This window comes from Lynx canadensis, chromosome A2 (assembly GCF_007474595.2).
Source record: "Lynx canadensis isolate LIC74 chromosome A2, mLynCan4.pri.v2, whole genome shotgun sequence".
NCBI classification, from domain to species: domain Eukaryota; kingdom Metazoa; phylum Chordata; class Mammalia; order Carnivora; family Felidae; genus Lynx; species Lynx canadensis.
The window spans coordinates 73,153,589-73,177,567 of NC_044304.2; the positions used below are offsets into that span (position 1 = coordinate 73,153,589).

Here is a 23,979-nt window from a genome sequence, read left to right on the forward strand (position 1 = left end):
CTCATTATTCACAGATTTTTTTTCAAGTCCCCATTGAAAAGTGCCATCCCATTATCAGGTTACAAGAGTGACATCTAGTGGACACATAATACAATGACCGAAAGTATTTTACATGTACTTTAGACCAGGGCATCTCAAAATCTAACGTGAACATGAAATCACCTGAGAATCTTGTTAAAATACAGATTCTGGTTCAGTAGAATAGACTAGAATCTATTATTTCTAACAAGCTACAGGTAATGCTGATGCCACTACTCCATGGACCATTTAGAGAGTGGCACGGACCTAGAACAGTTCATACCTGCTTTTACCCTCAGGAAAGAAAAGAGGGAAGGGACATTTGAGAATCATCACTTCCAGGTTAAAATTAGGTCAGATGAATTATTACCATGATTTTTTTTTAAGTTCCTGGTTCATTTGCCCAACTCAGCATGCACACTTATGGTCTCCTGTCTGAGCAGAGTCCTGAGGCCAACACTCCTCATCCTAAATACCACCAACAAAACTAAGAAGGAAAAGAGCTTACTTCACAACCATATTTATTTGTGACATGATTTGCTCAAGTCTCAGGTTCACTTCAGAACTTAACATCTTGTAAGTTTTCTTTCACTGTTATTATTTTATTTGCTCAATACCAAATTATATTATAATAGTGATTTGAACCATATCAGAACTCAGTTCTTTTTCCCTCAGGTAACCCACACCTGAGCAGGAAGCCATTGGGGTAATGTCTAGGCACTAAGCAGACCTCCTCAGAATTTCAACAATATTTTGCCTGGACATTCCTAAGTACAGAACAGGATGTGTGACTATATCCAAATCCAACTGTCTCCAGAACCCAGTCCTATGTGATTTATCTGAGCCAAAGAGCCTTGACCTCCATGCAGAGCCCCCGGACCAGACTCTTAGCTGTAAGGTAATGTATGAGCTCCTTCACCCAGTTCATCTGTCAGGCCCCACTCAGACTCCTCCTCAGCTAGATGAAACCCTTTGGTTCTAGGTCACGGTGCTAGGAGCCATCAACATTGAGGAAAATCAGTCTCTCTTTCCCCAAACACACACAGAACCATGTACAAAACCCACTTTCTAGTCTAGGAGAATCCTTTAGTACAAATAATCTTTTTTTTTTTTTTTTTTTTTTTTTTAAGCAGTGGGATTCCTATTTCAAACAAACAAAAGTGGACCTGTTTTGGCTGAAATAGAGTTAGAGTACCTGGAGATCAAACTATCTGATTTCTCCCCAGCCTGCCCCTCCCCATACTCTAAATACTCCTCTTCACGCCTTAAATACTCCTTCTCACCCCAAATCCCACCCCAGCTACTACCCTCACAGAAACACAGTTTGAAAACCAGAAACTGTGAGTCTCACAACAGTTCAAACCATCCCAAGCTCCCATATCGCTCAAGGACAATATTGTTCTCATTACCACAGACAGAGCTAGAAATACCTGTTTCACTAGAACTTGACTTAGCTATGATTCTAATAGTTTCAGCATCTGCAATCAAAGGATTTATTCAAAAGATGTACAACTTGATTTCCTGATGGAAATCTGCTTTTAAGTCATAATTAAGGATGTTTGTGATGGGTCAACAACAGAATTGTTTCTACCTCTTCAATTATTCTTGGCAGTCCCAAAGGGGAAAGTAGGTAGAGGAAAATGTCACATAATTCTTCCTCAAAAGTGGGACGAAGACAGAAAATGAAATAACATGCCAGTGTCAGTAAGTAGCCCTGCATCACCTGCCTATTGTGTTAGAATCCTATTACACCATTTACTTGCATATGACCTCGGGCGAGTTGGTTACCTAACCTCTCTATGCCTCAGTATCCTCATCTGAAAGTGAGGACAACAGCAATACCTATTTCAGAGGGTTGTGTGATGACTGAATTAATATAGGTAAAGTAGTTAATAACTAACATGGAGTAATCATTCAATAAATGTTACCTCTAGTGATGGTTATAACTATTAATATATTATTAAGAGTAATGACTATTAATATTATTCAAAATGGTGTTTAATTCTCTTGGATAATTTTAGCCAACTTTTTTTTATTATTCTTTTTTTTTTTAATTCAAGTATAATGAACATGCAGTGTTATATTAGTTTCAGGTATAGAGTAAAATGATTCAACAATTTCATAAATTTGTCAGTGCTCACCAAGGTAAATATACTCTTAATCTCCTTTATCTATTTCACCCATTCCCCCACCACCTCCCCTCTGGCAACCACCAGTGTGTTCTCTGTATTTAAGAGTCTGGTTTTTTCTGTTTGTTTGTTTACCTGTTTTGTTTCCTAAATTTCACACGAGTGAAATTGTATACCTGTCTTTGACTTATTTCACTTAGCATTATTCCCTACGGATCCATCCATGTTGTTGCAAATGGCAAGATTTCATTTTTTTATGGTAATATTCCATTATTTATTTATTACCATATCTCCTTTATCCATTCATCTATGGATGGACACTTGGGCTGCTTCCATATCTTGGCTAATGTAAATAATGCTGAAATAAACATAGGGGTGCATATATCTTTTCAAATGTGTGTTTTCATTGTTTTTGGCTAAATACCTAGCAGTAGGAACTACTGGATCACATGATAATTCTGTTTTTAATTTTTTTTAGGAACCTCCATACTGTTTTCCACAGTGGCTGCACCAATTTGCATTCCCACCATCAAATTTTAGCCAAAATTGATAGGTATAAACAACATACAATCCCATCAATTCTGCTTATATATTGAGAATATTGAGAATGCAAGAGAAGTTGATAAAATCCTAAATGAATTTCAGGTATATTTCTTAAGATACATTGCCTGTCCTTGTGTCTCTATTTTACCTCTTAGTAAAATGCATTAAAAAACCATATTGGGGTGCCTGTGTGGCTCAATCGGTTAAGCATCCCACTCTTCATTTTGGTTCAGACCATGATCTTGCAGTTTGTGAGACTGAGTCCCATGTCAGGCTCTGTGCCAACCACGTGGGGCCTGCCTGGGATTCTCTCTCTCCCTCTCTCTCTCTCTCTCTGCCCCTCCCTGCCTCTCTCTCTGTCTCTCTAAAGAAATAAATATTTTTTTAAAAAAAGACTATATTTGTCAATTGGAGGCAATTCTGATTTTTAAAAAGCACATTAGTTTTTGAACAGTCATAACTACATTTATTCTTTGTGCAATATGCTCTCCTTAAACATCATATTGTCAAATTTCTTTTAAACTTCAGAATTTTATTTTAAACTAAAGAAAGCTGAACTTTTTCTAAGGAGAAGCCCAGAGAGTGGCAACTATTATGCCAGTAGCTGGCATATTTGCCCTAATTTTATCTGCCTGTTGGACTGCCCAATTACCTATATTCTTAGGACTGTGGCAAAGTCCAGGCCAACTGGCTTCAAAGTAACCAGAATCTCCAAATAAAAATTTTTGTTTTGCTTTAACAAGAATCCAAAATTCATAAGAACTGAGGCACACACATAAGCTTTATAGCAAATACTCCAAAGCTACCTTGCCAAAAGCTGTAGAATAAAGGATGTGGGAGATATTCAGATAATTCATGCCTTAATTTACCCAAAAAAAAAGACAGACATTTGAATATTCTAACTTGTCACTACTAAGTAATCCAAAAGTTTTCAGAAACCTCAGAGATGCAATCTAATGTATTTCCTATCACCGGCACTTTTGTTTCAAATAAATCCCCAGGTATTTTTTTACTGGGTAAACATTATCAAAGTTCATTGCAATCTTAAGATTACAAGAACAGATGTTTAAAATATTCTCTAATTCTCTCACTTTTTAAAACTGGAGGACAAATCACCGTAATTTTTGGCCCTCAAAGGGAGATGTAACTTTTATAGAGATAGGTTCCCATCTTGTGGGCTTCTCAGAGATTATTTCTGAAAATCATTTTTGTCATGTTTCATTTTGCTAACTATGAATATATACTAAATCTCAATTAACCAGACAATTCGATAAACAAGAAGCCCTATTCCCCTTGACAACTCGATGATATTGCAATATATGATTCTCCTCAAACTAGATTTCTTTCAAGAAGTTGTAAGAGAGTTCTCAGCACAAGGAGAAAAAAATTTTTTTTTCCTTTTTTCTTTTTCTCTTTTTTTTTTGCAACTACAAGAAAAAATGGACATTAGCTGAATCTATTGTATTATCACTTCACAATATGTGTAAATCAAACCATCACACTGTACACCTTAAACTGATACAGAAACGTATGTCAATTATTCCTCAATACAACTGGGGAAAAAAGAATGGTACATTTTGGCAATGGTACAACTTGCAATTTCTTCAAAAGATCTAAGAACAGTTTTCTGTTTTCTAAAACAAACAAAAATACCACAGCATGTTGCTCTCCTTTCCATCTTGAAAAGAAAGAAACAAATTAAAGTAGAAATTCCATTATGAAAGAAATTCGGCTATGTATCTTTATTGTTTATTTACTCTGCCCCTCCATTGCCATGGATAGCTTTCACAGAGATTATTTCGTAGTTTCCTAGAAACTTTCACAAAGTAATAAGTTAACTACAGAAATAATAATAGGAGCCACCTTCCACTGAATTCTTACAAGAGTCTGGTACTGCAGCAAATATCCAGCATATACTATTCCATTTAATTCTTTCAGACAAACATGGAAACTACTATCATTATCAACTTGTTGTGTAGGAAGCAGCTAACACTAGTGATATCAAAAGACCTGTTCGAGATTTCACAGTCAATAAAGGGCAGAGCCAAGTTACGAACCCCGGTCTGACTCCCAAGTTCAAGCTCTCCCAACCATGCCTGCTGTAGTGCTCCTGACCTCCTTGAAATCAAAGGCCCAGTTCTTCCTCATCTGGAAGCCTTCGAGAATTAAAACACTGCCTACTCCACTGGAGGCTCAAGAAACTGTTTAATTGAAAAATCAAGAGTCATTTGAAAGCATACGTTGAAAACATGATGGAAACCTACCATTAATTGCCCCATAGCTCAAAATTCAAATGTACTTCAATGTCATTTATTAGGTTTGATGCCTTCCAGAATCATAATAAATAGGTCATTTGTCAAGATGATGGAAAAATATGAGAAGAATTCTACCATCTATCAAAGAAACTAAAAGACAGGCATCCACAATGTATCAAGCACCAAAAGAACTACCAGTTTAAATACAGAGGGAAAGGAAGCAAGTTTTGGAAATATTAAAACCATGGTTCTGATCCAGGGTCTCTGATTTTCTACCAATGGCCACAGCAAAGTTGCTTTCTCTCTCTTGGTCTCCCTTTCATCAACATATTTACATATATATAAGTTTTATATATGTGAGTATATATATATATAATTTATATAAGGTATATATTATGTAAATTTATTATATAATTATGTATATAATCATATATTATTTATTATATAATGAATATATAAAAATTTATATAATTTACATAATATAAAAAATAATTGTTTCAATGGAAGCCAGCATGATTATTTTACTGTTATTTACTAATACATCAATGAAATTAAATATGCAATATAATCATATGCCTGTTTAAAGTATACTTTCAAATTCCAGTGAATGCTTTAGTGTGACTATGGTAAAAAAAAAAAAAAGTCACACAAGAAGAGACAGATATATATCATTTACATTTTCACTTTTTAAAAAATCTTAACATGGGTGAAAAAAAAAAGATTCCCAAGGTTACCTAATCTGTTATGATTTAACAGCATTTTAACGTTTTCTAAGGAATGATAGCAAAGTACTGCATCTCTTCAAACTTGGAATTTACTGCCTGTCTGAGTCTCTGCTTGTGCCAAATTAAATATACAGTATAATGTCCATACCAGAAATAACAGAGCAAGCTTCCTGCTCTATTCCTTGGTTGAATGAGCCCAAACCGAAGAAAAGGAGACATGATTTTATTTAATCATCTAAATAATTGTTTTCTTCAATTTCTTGGTTTAGAGGGTACTCCAGAAAAAGGAAGCTTTAAAAGAAATTGCCATGTGAATTCTCAGGCCATTTAAAGGAAAGGTTTTTTTGAAGGCCCTACATTTGAAAGCCTCAAGAAAAAGCATAAAAAGAGTAATATTAATGAACTGCTCAGAAAGTCAGCTTCCCTGAGCTATTCCACAGCACCAAACGGCTGAGGACGGAGGAATGTAAAATCTCTTTGCCTGTGAGGTACAAATGACATTGCAAACTAGATGATGTAGTCCTTCTTCCCAGCAGATACCACCCAAAACTCTTCTGAGGAATTCTGTAATACAAGAGCACAGAGAAATGGATGGTAAAAGGAAAAAGACGTCTTGGGGGTCTAAGGAAGGTTGCTGGGGTTTTTAAGGTGAGGGACATGATCATATGACTACCCACAGATACACAATGCAGGTGACAGAGGAGATAAAGTACAGGGGCAATGCCTTTAAATAGGCAAAATGTGGAAAGGGACAATTCATCCATTGTGACAGGAGGGAATGAAGTGAACCATAGATGTGAACACATTTAGGAGCTGGGGAGGCATGGCAGAGAAAAGATGAAATAGTTCTTTTCCAATCGCATCAATTTTCAGTGAAATAAGAGACCATCTTTGGCTAAGGATGAGGAGATAGGGGGAAGGTCTGAGGACAGAGATGTGAAATGGTCATCTTAGAGAAAGAAAATAAATATGTAGATAGTGTGCCAGGATTGTGGGTAAGGGTGAGGGACCACTTGAGAAAAATGGTGGTGAATGGAGAGGGAGCTTGTCAACATGGTAGCTGTGTTTTCCTCTAGCCATATTCACTACTTGAGTGTGGGCGTAGATTGAAAGGAGCATTAAGTCTAATCAGCAGTGGGCTTTTGCCACTTGAATACAAAGGAGACGGTATAGTTACCAATAATAATATAGTCATTTATTACTCATAGTGCAGCATCAATATCACCTGGAATCAGACAATGCATCTTACGATTTCTATGTAGAGATTCATATGCATGTTAAAGCCTGAGAAACACCTGAATGGTAGTCAAGTGCAAACAGGAAAAGATCATTAAGGGCCATGGGACGCTAAAGAAATGAGATGCCAGGATGTTGCTTGGGTCATCTAAGTGGATTGTAAAGCCACCAAGACTGTTGGCAGAAGAAATAACTGGGTCAAAGGAAGAGATGAACGGAGCCATGTGAGAATAATTGTGCACATGATAACACATAGCCTGGAAGGCTTGGAGTCCTGGTGGTGATTGAGGCAAATGTGTAAAGGATGATGGGATTGGTGTTCTTTTAAGGGAAGGAGGTAATTGTGGTTGTCTCATTCCCCAGATTGGTCTCTGTGGCAGTACATACTAATCATGAAGGCAATGCTGTAGCTGAAGAGATCGTGGTTTTTTTCCAAGGAACACATAGAACTCTGCGAGCTCCCCCAAGTCCTGCTGGTAGTATGGACTGGGAGAGAGATGGTCTTATCAGGAATCCAGAGGGAGCTCAGTGGGCTTCTGTTAGATCCATATACAAGCATGCTCCTTAGGGCACAACAGCAGTACATTGTTAAGCATTTAGGGCAGAGATGGCCACCCAAAGATCTGTGCTTGCACTACAGAGCACAATAATTCTGTATAAGAGTAGAGAAGTTCGTTGGTCTCTGAAAAAAAAGAGGGGAGAGAAAGAGGAACAGAAAAGATGGGGAGATTCTTATGCTATTCAAGATAGTAAAACTCCCCAGTAGCAGCCAAAAGATATGGTTAAGACAGGTGAGACCTCCTATCAGAGACTGTATAAGTTTCATCTATAAAATCTCCCCCTTTTCCTTGAAAATGTTCAGTATAGTCTCCTCTCTTCATGAGTATATGTGTGAATGGATCTTCTGGAGAGAGGGAGAGGGGTCAGTAAGGATCATGAGCCTGGAAAGTAGAGAGGAACATACAAATACAGGCTCCTAGCATGTTAAAGAAATATGGGAGAGACTTTTGGATACACATGGGTTATGAAATTAGGGGGATTATGATGTTAAGCATGTATGTAAAGTGCAGTGGCCCCACTGATAACCATATTACACAATAAAACATATTCTTTTTGAAGACCAGCCAATTGCTTTCTCTGCACTCTTCTCTCCCATCCCCCAAAATCCTGTCTTTATAAATATAAATGTCTGAAGGGCTGAGAAACACTGGACTAATACCAATGCATTAAAAATCATCAGCATCACATCAGCATTATGTAATTATTAACCCCTTGGGCTAGGTGTTTCTCAGAGGCAAGGCCCAATGGTAATGGTAACAAAAGAAACACTGAAATCCACTTTTTAAAAATCTGAATTCTCAGAAAAGCACCCACCAAATCTATTCAACAAGTAGCAGAATGACTATCTCAATTCTCTCTACTTTTGTTTGGTTTACTCATTTTCAGAAAGTTGGCAGTTGAAGAATAGGGAAGAATGAACACAAGTGGATAATCAACCCGAGAAGTTAAGGATTGAGGGTACATAAAATAACACGCAAATGAAGGATCCTTACTTTTCAGAAATTTACATTCCATGCATTCAAGGTCTGTGATCTTTCAGATAGGGTTCAACAAGAATTAAGCAGAGTGAGCAGGGTGCCTAACTAATTCCTGAGACCATTGGGGTCTTCCATTATAGACTTTCAGCTCCAAATGCAGACAACTCAAATTAGATGCAAAGCTATAATTATTCTAGAAAACTGAATTATAATTATCCTGGCACTCACCCATAAAAATATTTCCCAAATCTATTTTAAAAATTAAAAACAGACCAAGGTCTAGAAACATATCTAGGATCCATCTTAATATGCTGGTTTCATTCAAGCTGAATTTGCATTTGTTCCTTAATCACAGTGCTGAACCGGTCCTCTACCAAGAAAAAACAGATGAATTCTGAGTTCCTGAGGAAAGATCCTAGTAGATCTTCTCTTATTTCTTACAGATAATAAAGCTGCAATCAACTAGATCAAATAAGCACAGTATCCACTTTATGTGACGGGGACAATTCTGGCAGGAAAAGTACATTTCTGTCTTCAAAGAATATATACACATGCACACACAGAGTCTCCCATATCCTTTACCTGCCCTAGTAAAAGCCAAAAGATTCTAAATTTCTTTTTACCTCACAGTAAAATAATTGACAGCATACTCAAGACTCCTGAGCACAGGAAGGACAGCCAAGGTCCTTTTTTTTTTTTTAATGTTTATTTATTTTTGAGTGAGACAGAGAATGAGTGGGGGAGGGGCTGAGAGAGAGAGAGAGAGGGAGACACAAAATCAGAAGTGGGCTCCAGGCTCTGAGCTGTCAGTCCAGAGCCCCAAGTGGGGCCCGAACTCACGAACCGTGAGATCATGACCTGAGCCGAAGTCAGACGCTTAACTGACTGAGCCCCCCAGGCACCCCGACATACAAAACTTTTTTAAAAGACATTCTATTTTTTCTGGGGCGCCTGGGTAGTTCAGTTGGTTAAGCGTCCGACTTCAGCTCAGGTCATGATCTCACGGTTTGTGAGTTCAAGCCTCGCATCAGGCTCACTGCTGTCAGCGCAGAGTCTGCTTCAGATTCTCGGTCTCCTTCTCCCTCTGCCCTTCCCCACCACCCCCTCTCAAAAATAAATAAATAAAACATTAAAAATATATATCTTTAAAAGACATTCCATTTTTTAAAAAAATAATCAAAAAATAAACTATAAACCTTACACTACAACACAGTGAACACATCCCTATGTGATGTGATTTGGAATTATACTATAAAGCCTTCCGAGTCAAAAATGCTTTCTCCACACACCAAAAACTAAAAATACGCCTTCCATTATTAGTGATGAACTCCCACAGGTTCCAACATTTCCCTCTGTTAAAATGCCTTTGAGATGGATCTCCATAGTCAGTGATAAGTATCAATTAGTTGATGGCAACCTTTCAGCCATGAGCAAGTTTGACGGAGAGGGTATGGTTTGGAATAGAAGAAGCAACTGGAACCACAGCACTCACCTGTCACAGGTAGCAGGATCTGAAAGACTAGTCAACAAGGAGGCAGATCAGGGTTGGGATCCATCTATTCAATACAGGTATCAAATTCCTTTTTTTTTTTAACATTTATTTATTTTTGAGAGAGAGAGAGAGAGAGAGCGAGCAGGGGAGAAGAAGAGAGAGAGGGAGACACAGAATCGGAAGCAGGTTCCAGGCTCTGAGCTGTCAGCATGGAGCCCAACTCAGGGCTTGAATTCATGAGTGGTGAGATCATGACCTAAGCTGAAGTCGGACGCTTAACCAACTGAGCCACCCAGGCGCCCCAGGTATCAAGTTGCCTATCAGAGAAGTGAGAAGGCTGAATTTGATGATCTCTAAAAAGTTCAAAAATGCAGCTTTTGGTAGGTCTGGCTAGAAGTTTAGCCACAGAGGGCTAAGAAGTAGGGAACCCAAATGTCACTAACAGTGGTCATAAAAGCACTGCTAAAGAAAAAAGGGGAGGCACTCAAGAAAATGTCTTCAGGGGTACCTGGGTGGCTCAGACAGTTAAGTATCAGACTCTTGGTTTTGGCTCAGGTCATGATCTCACAGTTCATGAGACTGAGCCCCATGTTAGGCTCTGTGCTAACAGTGTGGAGGCTACTTGGGATTTTCTCTCTCTCTCTCTCTCTCTCTCTCTCTCTCTCTCCCTCTCCCTCTGCCCGTCTTCAGCTCACACTGTCTCTGTTTCTCTCAAAATAAATAAATAAAAACTTAAAAAGGAAAAAAGAAAAGCAAAGAAAATGTCTCCACTACTGTAGTTATGCCAAAAGGCACTTCTACAAGGAAATCATAGTAACGCCTCAGGGACAAGGAGAAGATACACAGAAATAGAAAGCGAAAAATTCCAGATTCACATTGGGTCACTGAATTGCTCAAATTGGTATTAAAAGAAATGGAAAAGAAGCTAGTTTTGCTGAAGGAAATAATGTTCTTAAAACCAAAAGGATGAGTAGCAGTTGTTGATGGATTGATTTCCTGGCAAATGCAAAACGCTGACTTCTACATGCTCTGTCAAGGCCATTAGCACTGAAATGGCTACAGTAAACTTCACTCCTTCATTCAACAGATATTTACATGGTGCCTAGTCCATACTTCTGCTGGATGTGAGAAAGGATATGGTGATGAAAAAGACACCTCTAACTCTTAAACGTATTAGAGAAGATATAACAAATATATAGTAAATACAATGAGAAATGAATCTACAAAGCTAAGCAAAGGTTAAGGGTTTGGAAGAAGAGTTAGTTTCTGTTCTTATTTTATTTGTGAAAGATCACAATTCCTTCACATATTCATTCACACTAGCCAACATCAAGAATTTCTAAGGACAAGTTTAGACACTTAATAAAGAACAGCAGTTCCTGAACCATCTGCTTTGCTCTGAAAATAAAGATCCGTCACACGCGAGTTTTCATTTTACTCCAACCCTGTGAGAATATTATTGTCAGCTGGGGTAGGTAACATTTGGTTTATAATTGACATGGTGAACAAACCATGCTTTATAAAATGGCTACAATCAGTGTTTCTTTGGGGTGAAAAAAACACAAACCATCATGTGTGGCCAAAAGTCACTCACTTTCAGCAAGTTCCTTTGATCCATTTAAGTGTCCTGTTACTAATCTTCTGATGAAGAAATGTGCAAAACACAGAATTTAAAGTGAACAACAGAACCTTGTTATAGTCAGACAAAGATACATAACAGAGTATCCTGAAAGGTTTTTTTTTTTTCTTAGCAAGGGAAATAATTTCCCAAATTCATATCATACGAAACTGCAGATTACAGTAGCCCAAATCTATGTTGTATGTATTATTCTTACCTGGTAAGGAACAATACTGCCATGAGCTGTGCCCCAACGTTCTGCTTCCTTTTGGGCAATCAGATAATTAGCAGCTACCTGGCTCAGACAGGCCACCTACCAGAGGAGGGGGGAAAAAAAGGTAGTTAACCCACAATTACGAACAGAAGGTTATACTATGAAAGTTCTCATTTGAGTTCACTTCATGTCAGTGCAGAAGAAAATAAAAGAGAGAAGAAACCCCAAATAGGTTAGAAAATACACAGGAGGGATGCCTGGGTGGCTCAGTTGGTTACATGTCCGACTTTGGCTCAGGTCATGATCTTTAGGTTCCTGAGTTCGAGCCCCACATCAGGCTCTGTGCTGACAGCTCAGAGCCTGGAGCCTGCTTCCGATTCTGTGTCTCCCTCTCTCTCTGCCCCTCCCCAACTTGTGCTCTGTCTCTGTCTCTCAAAAATAAATAAAAACATTTAAAAAAATAAAGAAAATACACAGGCCACCATGCCTTCATCATGCAAAGAAAGATAGAGCGGTATTACATTATTGCCTGAGACTAAGTACGAATAACATTCAGCTCCCAGAAAGATCACTGGAGGACAGGGGTGCCTGGGTGGCTCAAATCGGTTTAAGCATCCAACTCTTGGTTTCGCCTCACCACGGTTTCATGGGTTTGAGCCCCACATTGGACTCTGCGCTGACAGCGCAAGGCCTGCTTGGGATTCTCTCTCAGCCCCTCCCCTTCTCATGTTGTCTCTGTCTCTCTCAAAATAAATAAATAAACTTAAAAAATAAAATTTAAAGATCAACTGAGGATGGAGGTCGACCCAGTAGATGAAATCCTGGTCCAGCCTTGAGCATCAAAACTACATCAAAATACATCAGCATCTAGTACATTCCTTTCCCCTCCTCACCAGTGTCCTTTTGCTTTCTGTCAGGATGACAAAAAGAAGAGCTGGTGTCATCCCTGAGCAGCTGAACCAGCCATGAGCCAGGTTCCTCTAAAGTTCTCATTTCATGAAAAAAATAACAATAATAAACCTCTACTTTGTTTCAATCAGTTCAGCTGCCCAAAGCATTCTTACTGACACAGAGAATCAAAATTATTTGACTTTTTGAAATTCCCCGTGAATTGTCCTCATGTAAACAAAAACTGCTGTACCTCTCTCAAATTAGTCCTAACCCATACCCTCATTATTATACCTATTTCAGGTTTCAAAAGCCTTAGATCTCTTAAAGGGATCATCTAAAACCTTAGGGTCAACTTCTGACTCTTGCAGTATTTCATACCCATATCTTGAAAACCTACAATGATTCAATAGCATAGGAGGATAACATGAGGATAATGACTTCATTCCCGATGACCCGCCACGAGGAGCCTGTGTTCTCACGAATACCCATGCCCCCAAGGGCTGTGAACTATGGAAAGGCAACCTAATAAAAATTTTCCAAAGTTTCCAGAAAAAAAAAGCTTCTGGCCTCATAACATAATCAGGATATTCCACACATACCATGGGTTTATTTTCCCCATTCTGGATCATCAGGTATGACTGGGAATCTCCCAAACCAGTAAATCGAACATATCCCAAACTAAGTCTGGCTCCTGGAACAACTCAGGGGTGGTTTTTCAGGGCTCCGTGCCACGACCTGTCATTGCCCTCTCCCTGGCATGGCTTCTTGCCTCCCTCAAGGCCTATCAAGAGGGCTCGGCCTGGATGAATCTCCTTACAGCAGCAGACATTCTCCTTTACTTTATTCTTGGGATTTACACTCACTTTTATGTTCATTTACTGCTCTGTTGAAATTGGAACTGCCTTATGGCAGCTGGTTCGGCTGTACTGCCCAGGTGGCAAAACTAATAAACTTTGAGTCATCCACTTCTGGACCTCCATCTGGTCTCGGGCATTTGAACCATGGAGCATTCCAGGGCTGCCTGGGGCTGCCTCGTGCTAATCACCATTTCACAGATCACTTCTGTGTCTTTCAAAATGGAAAATCAAATCAACATTTTGTAGTCAAAAAAATGCACTGGATAGGAAGTCCAGTTTCATGATTTTGCATCTCTGTAAACTCTAAGAGGTTGTACGGCTGTAGGTATTTAACTACTTTGACCTTCAGACACATTCTCTATAAAATCTTGGGCATTTGGCCAAAATGGGTGCTTTTCGATCTTTTAAAAAAAAGGGGGGGGGGGAAGCAGAACTCCTGTACCAAACCACATAATGCACAAAATCCTAATGTGTGAGGAAGTAACCCCCAGTGTTCTGGTTGAAGCGGAAGCGGGCCTACAATGTCACCCGGGGCAGCATAAACACAGAACTCAATTTGCAAATAGTAAATGGTCTTAAATTTGCTTCCTAGGTCTATACTTCTGACTCTTATTCTTCTTAACAGTCTGGCAGATAAAAATGATACCAGGGATGCAATTGAAGTCATTTTCCCATTAAAGCTCTTCCTGAAATTGGGTAAATTCTCTCAAGTCTGAGGTTTTTCTATAAGAAAGGTTTTTCTTTGATCTAACTATATATGAGAGATGGGGGGAGGAGGTTGTTCTTCTCAAATAAATTCTGGTAAAAGTCACTCTCCAAGTTGCTCTGGTGCTACTGAAGGCCAAGGATTCACATTAATAAAGGTAATTCTCTGCAAGCAAAGAATCATAAGAGGCTTGGTATTTCCACTCTTTTAATTTCAAAGTCAACTGAAAGTCAACAGACCAACATCAGCAATAGCTGCAAGAGGTAGTGAACTGACTGGATGATCACAGGTTAACCTGAAAATCCTAGATTGATCTGACATGGTTGCCAGGAGGATGTATGGGCTGGATTCTAGGCTGGAGATGAGCCCGACTACCTCCTTTCTTGCCCACGACCTCTTTCTTTCATCTCAATTTTGACTTCTGTGTTTCTGACCCTACCTTGATAAGCTATATCTTTGATAACTATTTAGTAAAAGCAGAGTTATTTAGAGTAAGTTTGAATGAAGAGTCAAAACTCATCTCACCAACTGTTTCTAAATGGGATGCCCTATCAGTTTCTTGCACACAACAGTAACTCATGAAAACAAAAGAGCATTTCAGGACTAACAGCCTCTCACTGGGCAGAAAGGTTAGATAAGATTTTAAGCCACTGTCACCCAAAAACAAAGTGTGATTTGTCAGTAACTATTCAGAGGCAAATTTGGGGGAAAAATGAATTCTATTTAAAAAAAAAAAAAGGAGCGACAGAGCTAAACTTAGCAACCCAATGTTTAAAAGGGGCATTGCAAAACTAAGAGTAATCTACTATTTGCAATGAAGTATTTTAAGGCAGGAGAAGGGGGAGAAAGTCAACAGCTATGACGTGATTATGTATGAAAAATCAGAGGCTTCCTGGCAATTAATGACAAATTTTCCACAAATCAAGAGAATGCAGGATGTGACTTTTAGGTTAATAACTACATACTGTATATCCATTCTAAATATTGCATTAGATCATTACTTACATCCCCTAAACTTAGGGCCATTATTTCATCATGTGGACGCTATATAATTTACTCAGAATGTTGCCTTTATATGGTTTCATCTGAACAAAAAAGCCAACTTTGGTTTAATAATAATCATTCTGACAGAAAAACTATTATTTTAGATAACATAGTGGGTCCTGGTATTGTGTGTCTAACCAGAAAACCAATGGCATGGTCAAAGTGGCTCTCAAAGGGCACAGCCCCGAAAGACATGAGGAAGAATACACCCAATTATTTCCCAAAGCAGCCCCATGGGGTCTGTCACCACGTTTCACTTCTACCGAATGAGGATCAAACTGGAATAATAGAATTTTTCATCTCCAAAAAACCAAGTATGATGGGAAAAGTGGGGAAAACAACACTAGGATTGGGGTCCATTGCATCACAACTGGTCAATTTTTCCCTCCTGCTCCCTTGCACATATTCTGGCCTCCAACTAAGCTGGGCTAAACACCAATCATGCTTCACTTCTGCACCTGCCCATCTTTCCAACCATTCTTCAAAGTCCATTGCAGTGTCACCATTTCCACTACCCTCTCATCACCCAAGCAAATATTTCCCCTGCCTCTGAACAAACGCAACCCCTTAATCTGCCTAACGCCAGCTGCCCTTTCACAGTCCACCTTATACAACTACACTTATAAGATGGCAAAGCTAAGAAGACCTAGATCAGTGGTTCCTAAACCTACCTGTGCATCATAGTCACCTGTAGAATTCCTGGACCCACCACCCCCCCACCCTGGACCTACTGAATCAGACTCTCCAGGGATGGGGTCTGGGAAAAACATAATTTAACCAATGTAACCAGATTTGAGAACCAAAGCCTCGGGGAAATCTAGCCTAATCTCTTAAGGTTAGAGATGGATAAATAAAGGAACAGAGAAGGAAGTAACTTACTTGAAGTCACACAGCTGGCTAATGACAGAACTTTAAACTACTCTAACTACAGTGTCCTCCTCCAACCTAACTTATTATCCATAGCTTATCCTATCCCTTCTTTTAAACCGGGAACTATTTCAGGGTAAGAACTGTTTGCTACAAACCCTTCATATGTTCTCCCAGCACCTAACATAGAGTTTCCACACTATTTTTTTAATGTTTATTTTTGAGAGAGAAAGAGTGTGTGAGCAAGGAAGGGGCAGAGAAAGAGGGGGACAGAGGATCCAAAGCAGGCTCTGTGCTGACAGCAGTGAGCCCGATGTGGGGCTCCAAGTCATAAACCGCAAGATCCTGACCTGAGCTGCAGCTGGATGCTTAATCCATCCGCTGAGCCACCCAGGCGCTTCCACGCACTAATTTTTTTAACGCATGAATGGAAACAGTAAGTATTAGTTTATTTACTCAACAAATACTGAGTGCTGCTTTGTGTAAAGTATGATGTCAGCTACAGGGTACAAAAGTAAAGAGAAAGACGCAGTCCTGCTCTCTTTGGACTTAAGAATAGTGGAGAAGACAACTAAACAGTTATAGGAACTTGCATGGGGAGAACTTTAAAAACAAAGAGAATATCATGTGGGCAAGTCCTAAGGCAAGAAAGAGAGTGGCATACAGGGGGAAAAAAATCTGAAAGTAGACGCATATAACTGAAGCATGACAGGAAAGAGACAGGAAATGAAATTAGAGGTGGACAGATCCTGCCGGCCCCCGAAGGAGTCATTCTCTGCACATCTTTCAGAATGATCATTTTATTTTATTTTATTTTATTTTTTTGTTTGTTTGTAATTAATCTCTACACCCAACGTGGTGCTCAAACTCACAACCCCAAGATCACAAGTCTCATGCTCCACCGACTGAGCCAGCCAGGTGCCCCTCGGAATGATAGTTTTAAAATCAAGAATTATATTATGTCATCCTTCTACTTAAAACTCATAGGGCTTCCCACTGCATTTGGAATTAAACCCAAAGAATGGACTGAAAAGAGACAAGAGAGAAAAGGGACCAGTTACAGATACTGTGAAGGTCCAGGCATAAGCCTATGACCGCTCAGACTAAGTTCGTGGCAGTGGAAATGGCCAAATGAATGGATTTAAGATCTCCTTTAGGGATAGAATGGACAGAACATGTAAAAGACTGTATGGGAAGGGGATAGCAGATAAAATGGTGAGGAAGAGGAGGGAGCTACACATAACTCCCAGGTTTCTGGCTGAATATCTGGGTAGGCTATGAGGCACTAACAGAAATAAGCAAATCCAAGAAAGGAAGGAGGTGAAGGGAAAGGAAAACAAAAACCCTCCTTTGCATATGTTGCATTGGAGATGCATGCAAGACAATCATTGGGGCTGCAGTCATCAGCATATAGAAAGTATTTAAAGTCATTCCCTAAGGGAAAATAGGGAGAGAAAATTAGAGAAGAAACCAGGAACAAGGTAAAACAAAAGAAGATAAGTCTCCATGCCAAAAATAGCCTCTAATCAGAGGTATGAATGATGATGCAATTCAAACCACCAGCACCAATTTACCCCAAAATAGGGAGTAGGTGAAATAAACTACGATATTTAAACATAACAGGAGATAAAAGTAGGCATTTAAAATGGTGCAACAGAAGAAGATAGTACCACGTGAGGAAATGTTTATAATTTTTTTAACTTTTTATTTTAGAATGGTTTTAGAGTTACAGAAAACTTACCAAAATAGTAATGAGTTCCCATATACTCCACACCCAGTTCCTCTATGATTTTTATTTCTTTTCTCTGCTGATTTCATTTCTTATTTATTTTTTAGCTGACACAATGTTACATTGGTTTCAGGTGTACCACCTAGAGACTCAACTTCTCTAGACGTTATGCTGTGCTCAGCACAAGTGTGGCTCCCATCAGGCTTCCTTCAACACCATCCCAGTACCATTCACTATATTCCCTATGCTGCGCCTTTTATTCCCTTGACTGTTCATTCCAGTGCTCCTATTAATTAGCCTCTTACCCCAGTGTGATATATATTTTACAATGAAAGAGCCAATATTGACACATTGTTATTAATTAAAGTCCGTGTGTTCAGATTTCCTTCATTTTAAAAAAAAAAAAATTTAATGTTTGTTTACTTTTGAGAGAGAGAGAGACAGAACTTATTCTGTCTTTTTGAAGCAGGCTCCAGGCTCTGAGCTGTCAGCACAGACCCAGGACACAGGGCTCAAACACACAAACCGTGAGATCATGACCTGAGCCCAAGTTGGACCTGAGCCCAAGCTTAACCGACTGAGCCACCCAGGTGCCTCAGATTTCCTTCATTTTTAATGTTCTTTTCAGCTCCAAGATCCTATTCAGGACACCTATCACATTCTATTTGGTGGTTGCTTCCGTAGGCTCCTCTTGATTGTAACAATTGATCACACATTCTTTCTTTCTGAGGACCTGGACAGCTTTGAGGAGTACAGATCAGGTATTTTGGAGACTGCTCCTCAATAGGGATTTTTCTTCTACTTTTCTCATAATTAGAGAATTATGGGTGGTCTTTGGGAATTTGGACTTTTTGGAAGAAAGCTCACAAAAGTAAAGGGCCATTTTCATCCATCTTATCAAAGGTACAAACTATCCATATGACTTAACATTGTTGGTGTTGACCTCCATCACCTGCCTGAGGTGGTGGCTGTCAGGTATCTCCACTGTAAAATCATTCTTTTTTTTCTTCCCCTTTCCACAATGAAATCTTCGGGGGTGAGGAGTTATGCTCCTCCTTCTCAAGGATGAACTGTCCACATAAATTATTTTGAATTCTGCATAGGATATTTGTCTCTTCTCTCCTATTTATTTATTCAGTCATTTATTTATATCAGCACAGAGTCCTAGGTATTTATTTTATACTTTGGGTTATAATCCAATATGACAATATTTTGTTGCTCAAATCATTCTTTTTTTGGCCACTGGGAGCTCTTTCAGTTGGCTCCTTTGACACACACCCCATCATGGTGAGGTTTTTGTTTTTAAGCACTTCCTTTTTTGTGGCACTACAGGATACTCCAGGATCATCTCTAGAAGTCCTGTTCCAGTCTTACAAGAAAGCATAAAAAGAAGAGGGATCAAAAGGTAAGTAAAGGGAATGTTTATTTATATATTATGTTAATATATTATATATAATAATATTTATTTAAGTGTCAACCAGTGCCTCATTCATTCATTTATTCAAAAATCTTGACATCACACCTACTATGTGCCAGGAACTGTTCAAGGCACAGGGGAAATAGGAGTGAATAAGACAGACATGGTTGCACTGTCATGAAGCTTACATTCCAGGGTCAGCTACATTCAGGCATAAAAAAACAGGAGGATATCAAGAAATGATAGATAGAAATGATTTTCTAGACCAGCAGGTTAGAAAAGTCTCTTTGAAGAGGTTAACACTAGGGGCACCTGGGTCGCTCAGTCGGTTAAGCATCCAACTTAGGCTCAGGTCATGATCTTGCAGTTCAGGTCATGATCTCACAGTTCTTGCGGGTTCGAGCCCCGCATGGGGCTCTATGCTGACAGCTGGAAGCCTGGAGCCTGATTCCGATTCTGTGTCTCCCTCTCTCTCTGTCCCTCCCCCACTTGTGCTCTGTCTCTCTCTGTCTCTCAAAAATAAATAAATGTAAAAATAAAAAATTTTTTGAAGATGTTAACACTTAACTGGAGACCTGTAGAAAGCATGTGAAAATCTAGGGGAATCTTTCTAGGCAACCACATCAACAACTAAAAGACTTTCTTGCGGTAAAAATTTACCATATTTCAGAACAGAAATAAGGTCGCTGTAGCGGGAACATAGTAGGTAAAAAAGGCAATAGTATAAGATGGGGTTAAGGAGGGGGGCGCCTGGGTGGCTCAGTCAGTTAAGCGTTGGACTCTTGATATCAGCTCAGGTCATGATCTCACGGTTTGTGAGTTCAAGCCCCCGTGTCAGGCTCTGTGCTGACAGTGTGGAGCCTGCTTGGTATTCTCTCTTTCTCTGCCCCTACCCTGCTCATGCACTCTCTCTCCCGATTCTCTCTCTCTCAGAATAAATAAATAAACTTAAAAAAAAAAAAAAAAAAAAAGATGGAGTTAAAGAGGGAAGCAAGCACCAGATCATGTAGGTATTGCAGGCCTGAGTAAGGTCCTAGAATATCATTCGAAGTGTCATGGGAAGCCATTGATTTATAATAATTAGATCATCTGGCTGTTATATGGAGTATTAAGGGGGAATGAATGAAACCAAATGATCTCACATGAGGTTGGTATTACAGCCTCTATTTTACAGATGAAAAAACTAAGCCTAGGCAGATTGGGTGTCTCGTCTAGGTCACACAGTGAGTTGCTGAATGGCAAATCTATGACTCACTCTCAGGTCAGTCTAATCTCCAGTCCATAGGGCTAAGGAGGGAACACATTCAGGAGTGGAGTGGCTATCCCATGTTGAAAAAAGAATAAGAATTATACCTATTCATACTGCATTTACCATTTTAAGCTTCTAGTATTCACTAACGATAAAAGCTAATACCTATATTAAGTACTTATTGTGTACTGTTCTAAGCATTTTATGCAAATTATCTTATTTCATCCACATGACAACTGTATGAGAGAAGTGCTATGATGAACCCATTTTACAAATGAGAAAACTGAGGCACAGAGCAGTTTCATAATCTTCCCACAGTTATATACCTAGTAAATGGACAAGCCAGGACCTGAACTCAGCTAGTCTGGATTCCGGCATTCTATTCTGTATTTCATACAGAATCAAACTCCTTAGTATTCCTGAATGGCCACGATCCTAGAAAAGGTTTATTGGACTGTCCTACTTGGTAAAGAAAAGACAGTCAGTAAACATCCTTTTCTATTAGGTAAACCTCTACAGATAAGTCCGACCTTAATTATTACATAATCCTTAATATGGTACTCACTCAAAGATTTCTGCTTTGCTGCAACTATGTCTTTACTTCTATTCCAATGTAATTAGAAATAAACTCCAACCTATAAACATTTTACCTGTAAACACTGGAAAAACCAGTAGAGCTGTTATGTAATTTTAAAATCTCTACCTTTATTTGTTTAGCAAAGGAAGAACATATTGTCAAATCCTTCTCTTTGGGGCATTTTTTTTAACCTAATGAAAGGAACACACACATTTCACATTCCTGTGAACTATCACTAATGGTAGTCAAATCATATTGATGTTTATTTTATATACTGAACTCAAAAAGAAAACATATTTGCATCATACTCAGAATAATTTTGCCAATCCATCTGAATCAAAATCAGACATGTGGAAACTGGATCTCAAATGCCAGAAGGTAAGACCAGACAACACAGAGAGACAGAATTTCAAAAGCATGTTTAGTGTAATACATCAAACATATTTCTTACCATTAACCACTGACCCAGTCAATCATTTCACTCAAAAAGTGGTTATGAATAACTAGAAGGAAAAAATGTGATGAGTAAGTGGAAATATAGAAAGGTAACAGTTAGTGACATGATGTACTTATTTATTCCTGTGATGTCTTCGGTTTCAAATGTTTTCTTCGAATATGGTTTTACATTTGAAATAACTTCATTCTTTAAAATATTTGTTTCTTAAGACAAATGAATAAACAAACAAAAAGCAGAATCAGACTATAAATATAGAGAGCAAACCGATGGTTGCCAGAGGGAATGGGGGTGAGAGAGTGGGCAAAATGGATGAAGGGAAGTGGAAGATACAGGCTTCCATTTATGGAAGGAGAAAGTCTCAGGAATAGAAGGCATAGCATAGGGAATATAGTCAACGATATTATAACAGCACGATATGGTGACAGATGGTAGCTACACTTGTGTTGAGCACAGCAGAAGTACAGAGTTGTTGAATCCCCACGCTGTACACCTGAAACTAATGTAACATTGTGTGTCACCTACACTCAAACATTCTTCTAAGTTCTGTTTTTAGAATACATACATTGCTCTGCAACGCTAGTTTTAAAAAGAAGTTATAAGAAACGAAAGTTACTTTTGTTTATTGCTTCCTTCACGCATTTAGCAGATATTTAATAAGCCCTTATTATATGCAGAGCACTCTGTCAGGTGCTGTCAGAGGTCCCAAAATCAATAACAGAGAGTTTTATCTCTCAAGACAGTTAAAATCTTTTTTTCATTTTTGTAAATGTTTTTATTTATTTTTGAGACAGAGAGAGACAGAGAATGAGCAGGGGAGGGGCAGAGAGAGAGAGAGAGGGAGACACAGAATCTGAAGCAGGCTCCAGGCTCTGAACTGTCAGCACAGAGCCCGACGCAGGGCTCCAACTCACGGACTGTGAGATCATGACCTGAGCCGAAGCTGGATGCTTAACAGACTGAGCCACCCAGACGCCCGAAAGTTAAAATCTTTAATTCAAAATAGAAATAATCAGTCCCACAAGAGACTTTTAAAAAAAATCTATCAAGTAGACAGGGCGCCTAGGTGGCTCAGTAGGTTGGGCGTCCCACTTTGGCTCAGGTTATGAATTTGCAGTTCGTGGGTTTGAGCCCCACATCGGGCTCTGTGCCGACAGCTCAGAGCCGGGAGTCTGCTTCAGATTCTGTGTCTCCTTCTTTCTCTGCCCCTACCCCACTCATGCACACTGTCTCTCTCTCTCTCTCTCTCTCTTAAAAATAAACATTAAAAAAAGTTTTTAAATACAAACAGCATTTTTCACAGAGCTACAACAAATAATCCTAAAATGTGTAAGGAATCACAAAGACCCTAAATAGCCAAAGCACCTTGAAAAGGAAAAGCAAAGCTGGAGGCATCACAATACTGGATTTCAACTTAAATTACAAAGCTATAGTGATCAAACCAGTATAGTACTGGCACCAAAACAGACATATATATCAATGAAGCAGAATAGAAAACCCAAAAATGAACCCAAAACTACATAGTCAATAAATCTTTGACAAAGCATAAAAGAATATGCAACAGGGAAAAGATGGTCTCTTCAACAAATGGTGTTGGGAAAACTGGAACAACATCCAAAACAATGAAACTGGACCATTTTCTTACACCATACACAAAAATAAGTTCAAAATGGATTAAAAACCTAAATGTAAGACCTGAAACCATAAAAATTCTAGAAGAGAACGCAGACAGTAACATCCACGATGCCGGCCGTAGCAACTTCTTTCTAGATATGTCTCCTAAAGCAAGGAAAACAAAAGCAAAAATAAGCCATTGGGACTTCATCAAAATAAAATGCTTCTGCACAGTGAAGGAAACAATCAACAAAACTAAAAGGCAACCTATGGAATGGGGGAAGATACTTACTTGCCAAGGGCATACCAGATAAAGGGTTAGTATCCAAAATATATAAAGAACTTATAAAACTGAACACTCAAAAAACCCGAAAAATCCAATTAAAATGGGCAGAAGAGAAAAAAGAAAACATCCAGATGGTCAACAGATACATGAAAAGATGCTCAACATCACTGATCATTAAGGAAATGCAAATCAAAACTACAATGAGACATCACCTCACACCTGTCAGAATGTCAACAACATAGAAACAACAGATGTTGGCAAGGATGTGGAGAAAGCGGAACCCTCTTGTGCTATTGGTGGGAATGCAAACTGGTGCAGCCACTCTGGAAAACACTATGGAGGTTTCCATCCAGCAATTGCACTACTAGGTATTTATTCAAAGAATATAAAAACACTAATTCAAAAGGATACATGTACCCTGATGTTTATAGCAGCATTAACTACAATAGCCAAATTATGGAAACAGTCCGAGTGTCTATCCACTGATGAATGGATAAAGAAGATGTGAGAGATATATATA

The 23,979-nt window shown here is 38.9% G+C and overlaps 1 protein-coding gene across 2 annotated transcripts in view; it reads right to left on the reverse strand.

Moving 5' to 3' along the window:
* Window positions 1–23,979, reverse strand: part of SUGCT (succinyl-CoA:glutarate-CoA transferase) — a 765,867-nt gene that overhangs the window by 567,259 nt on the left and 174,629 nt on the right. For both annotated transcript variants that reach the window (XM_030307713.1, XM_032592372.1), the window contains exon 9: window positions 11,772–11,867. In XM_030307713.1, the coding sequence (XP_030163573.1) occupies window positions 11,772–11,867 (96 nt within the window). The remainder of the gene's footprint in view (window positions 1–11,771; window positions 11,868–23,979) is intronic.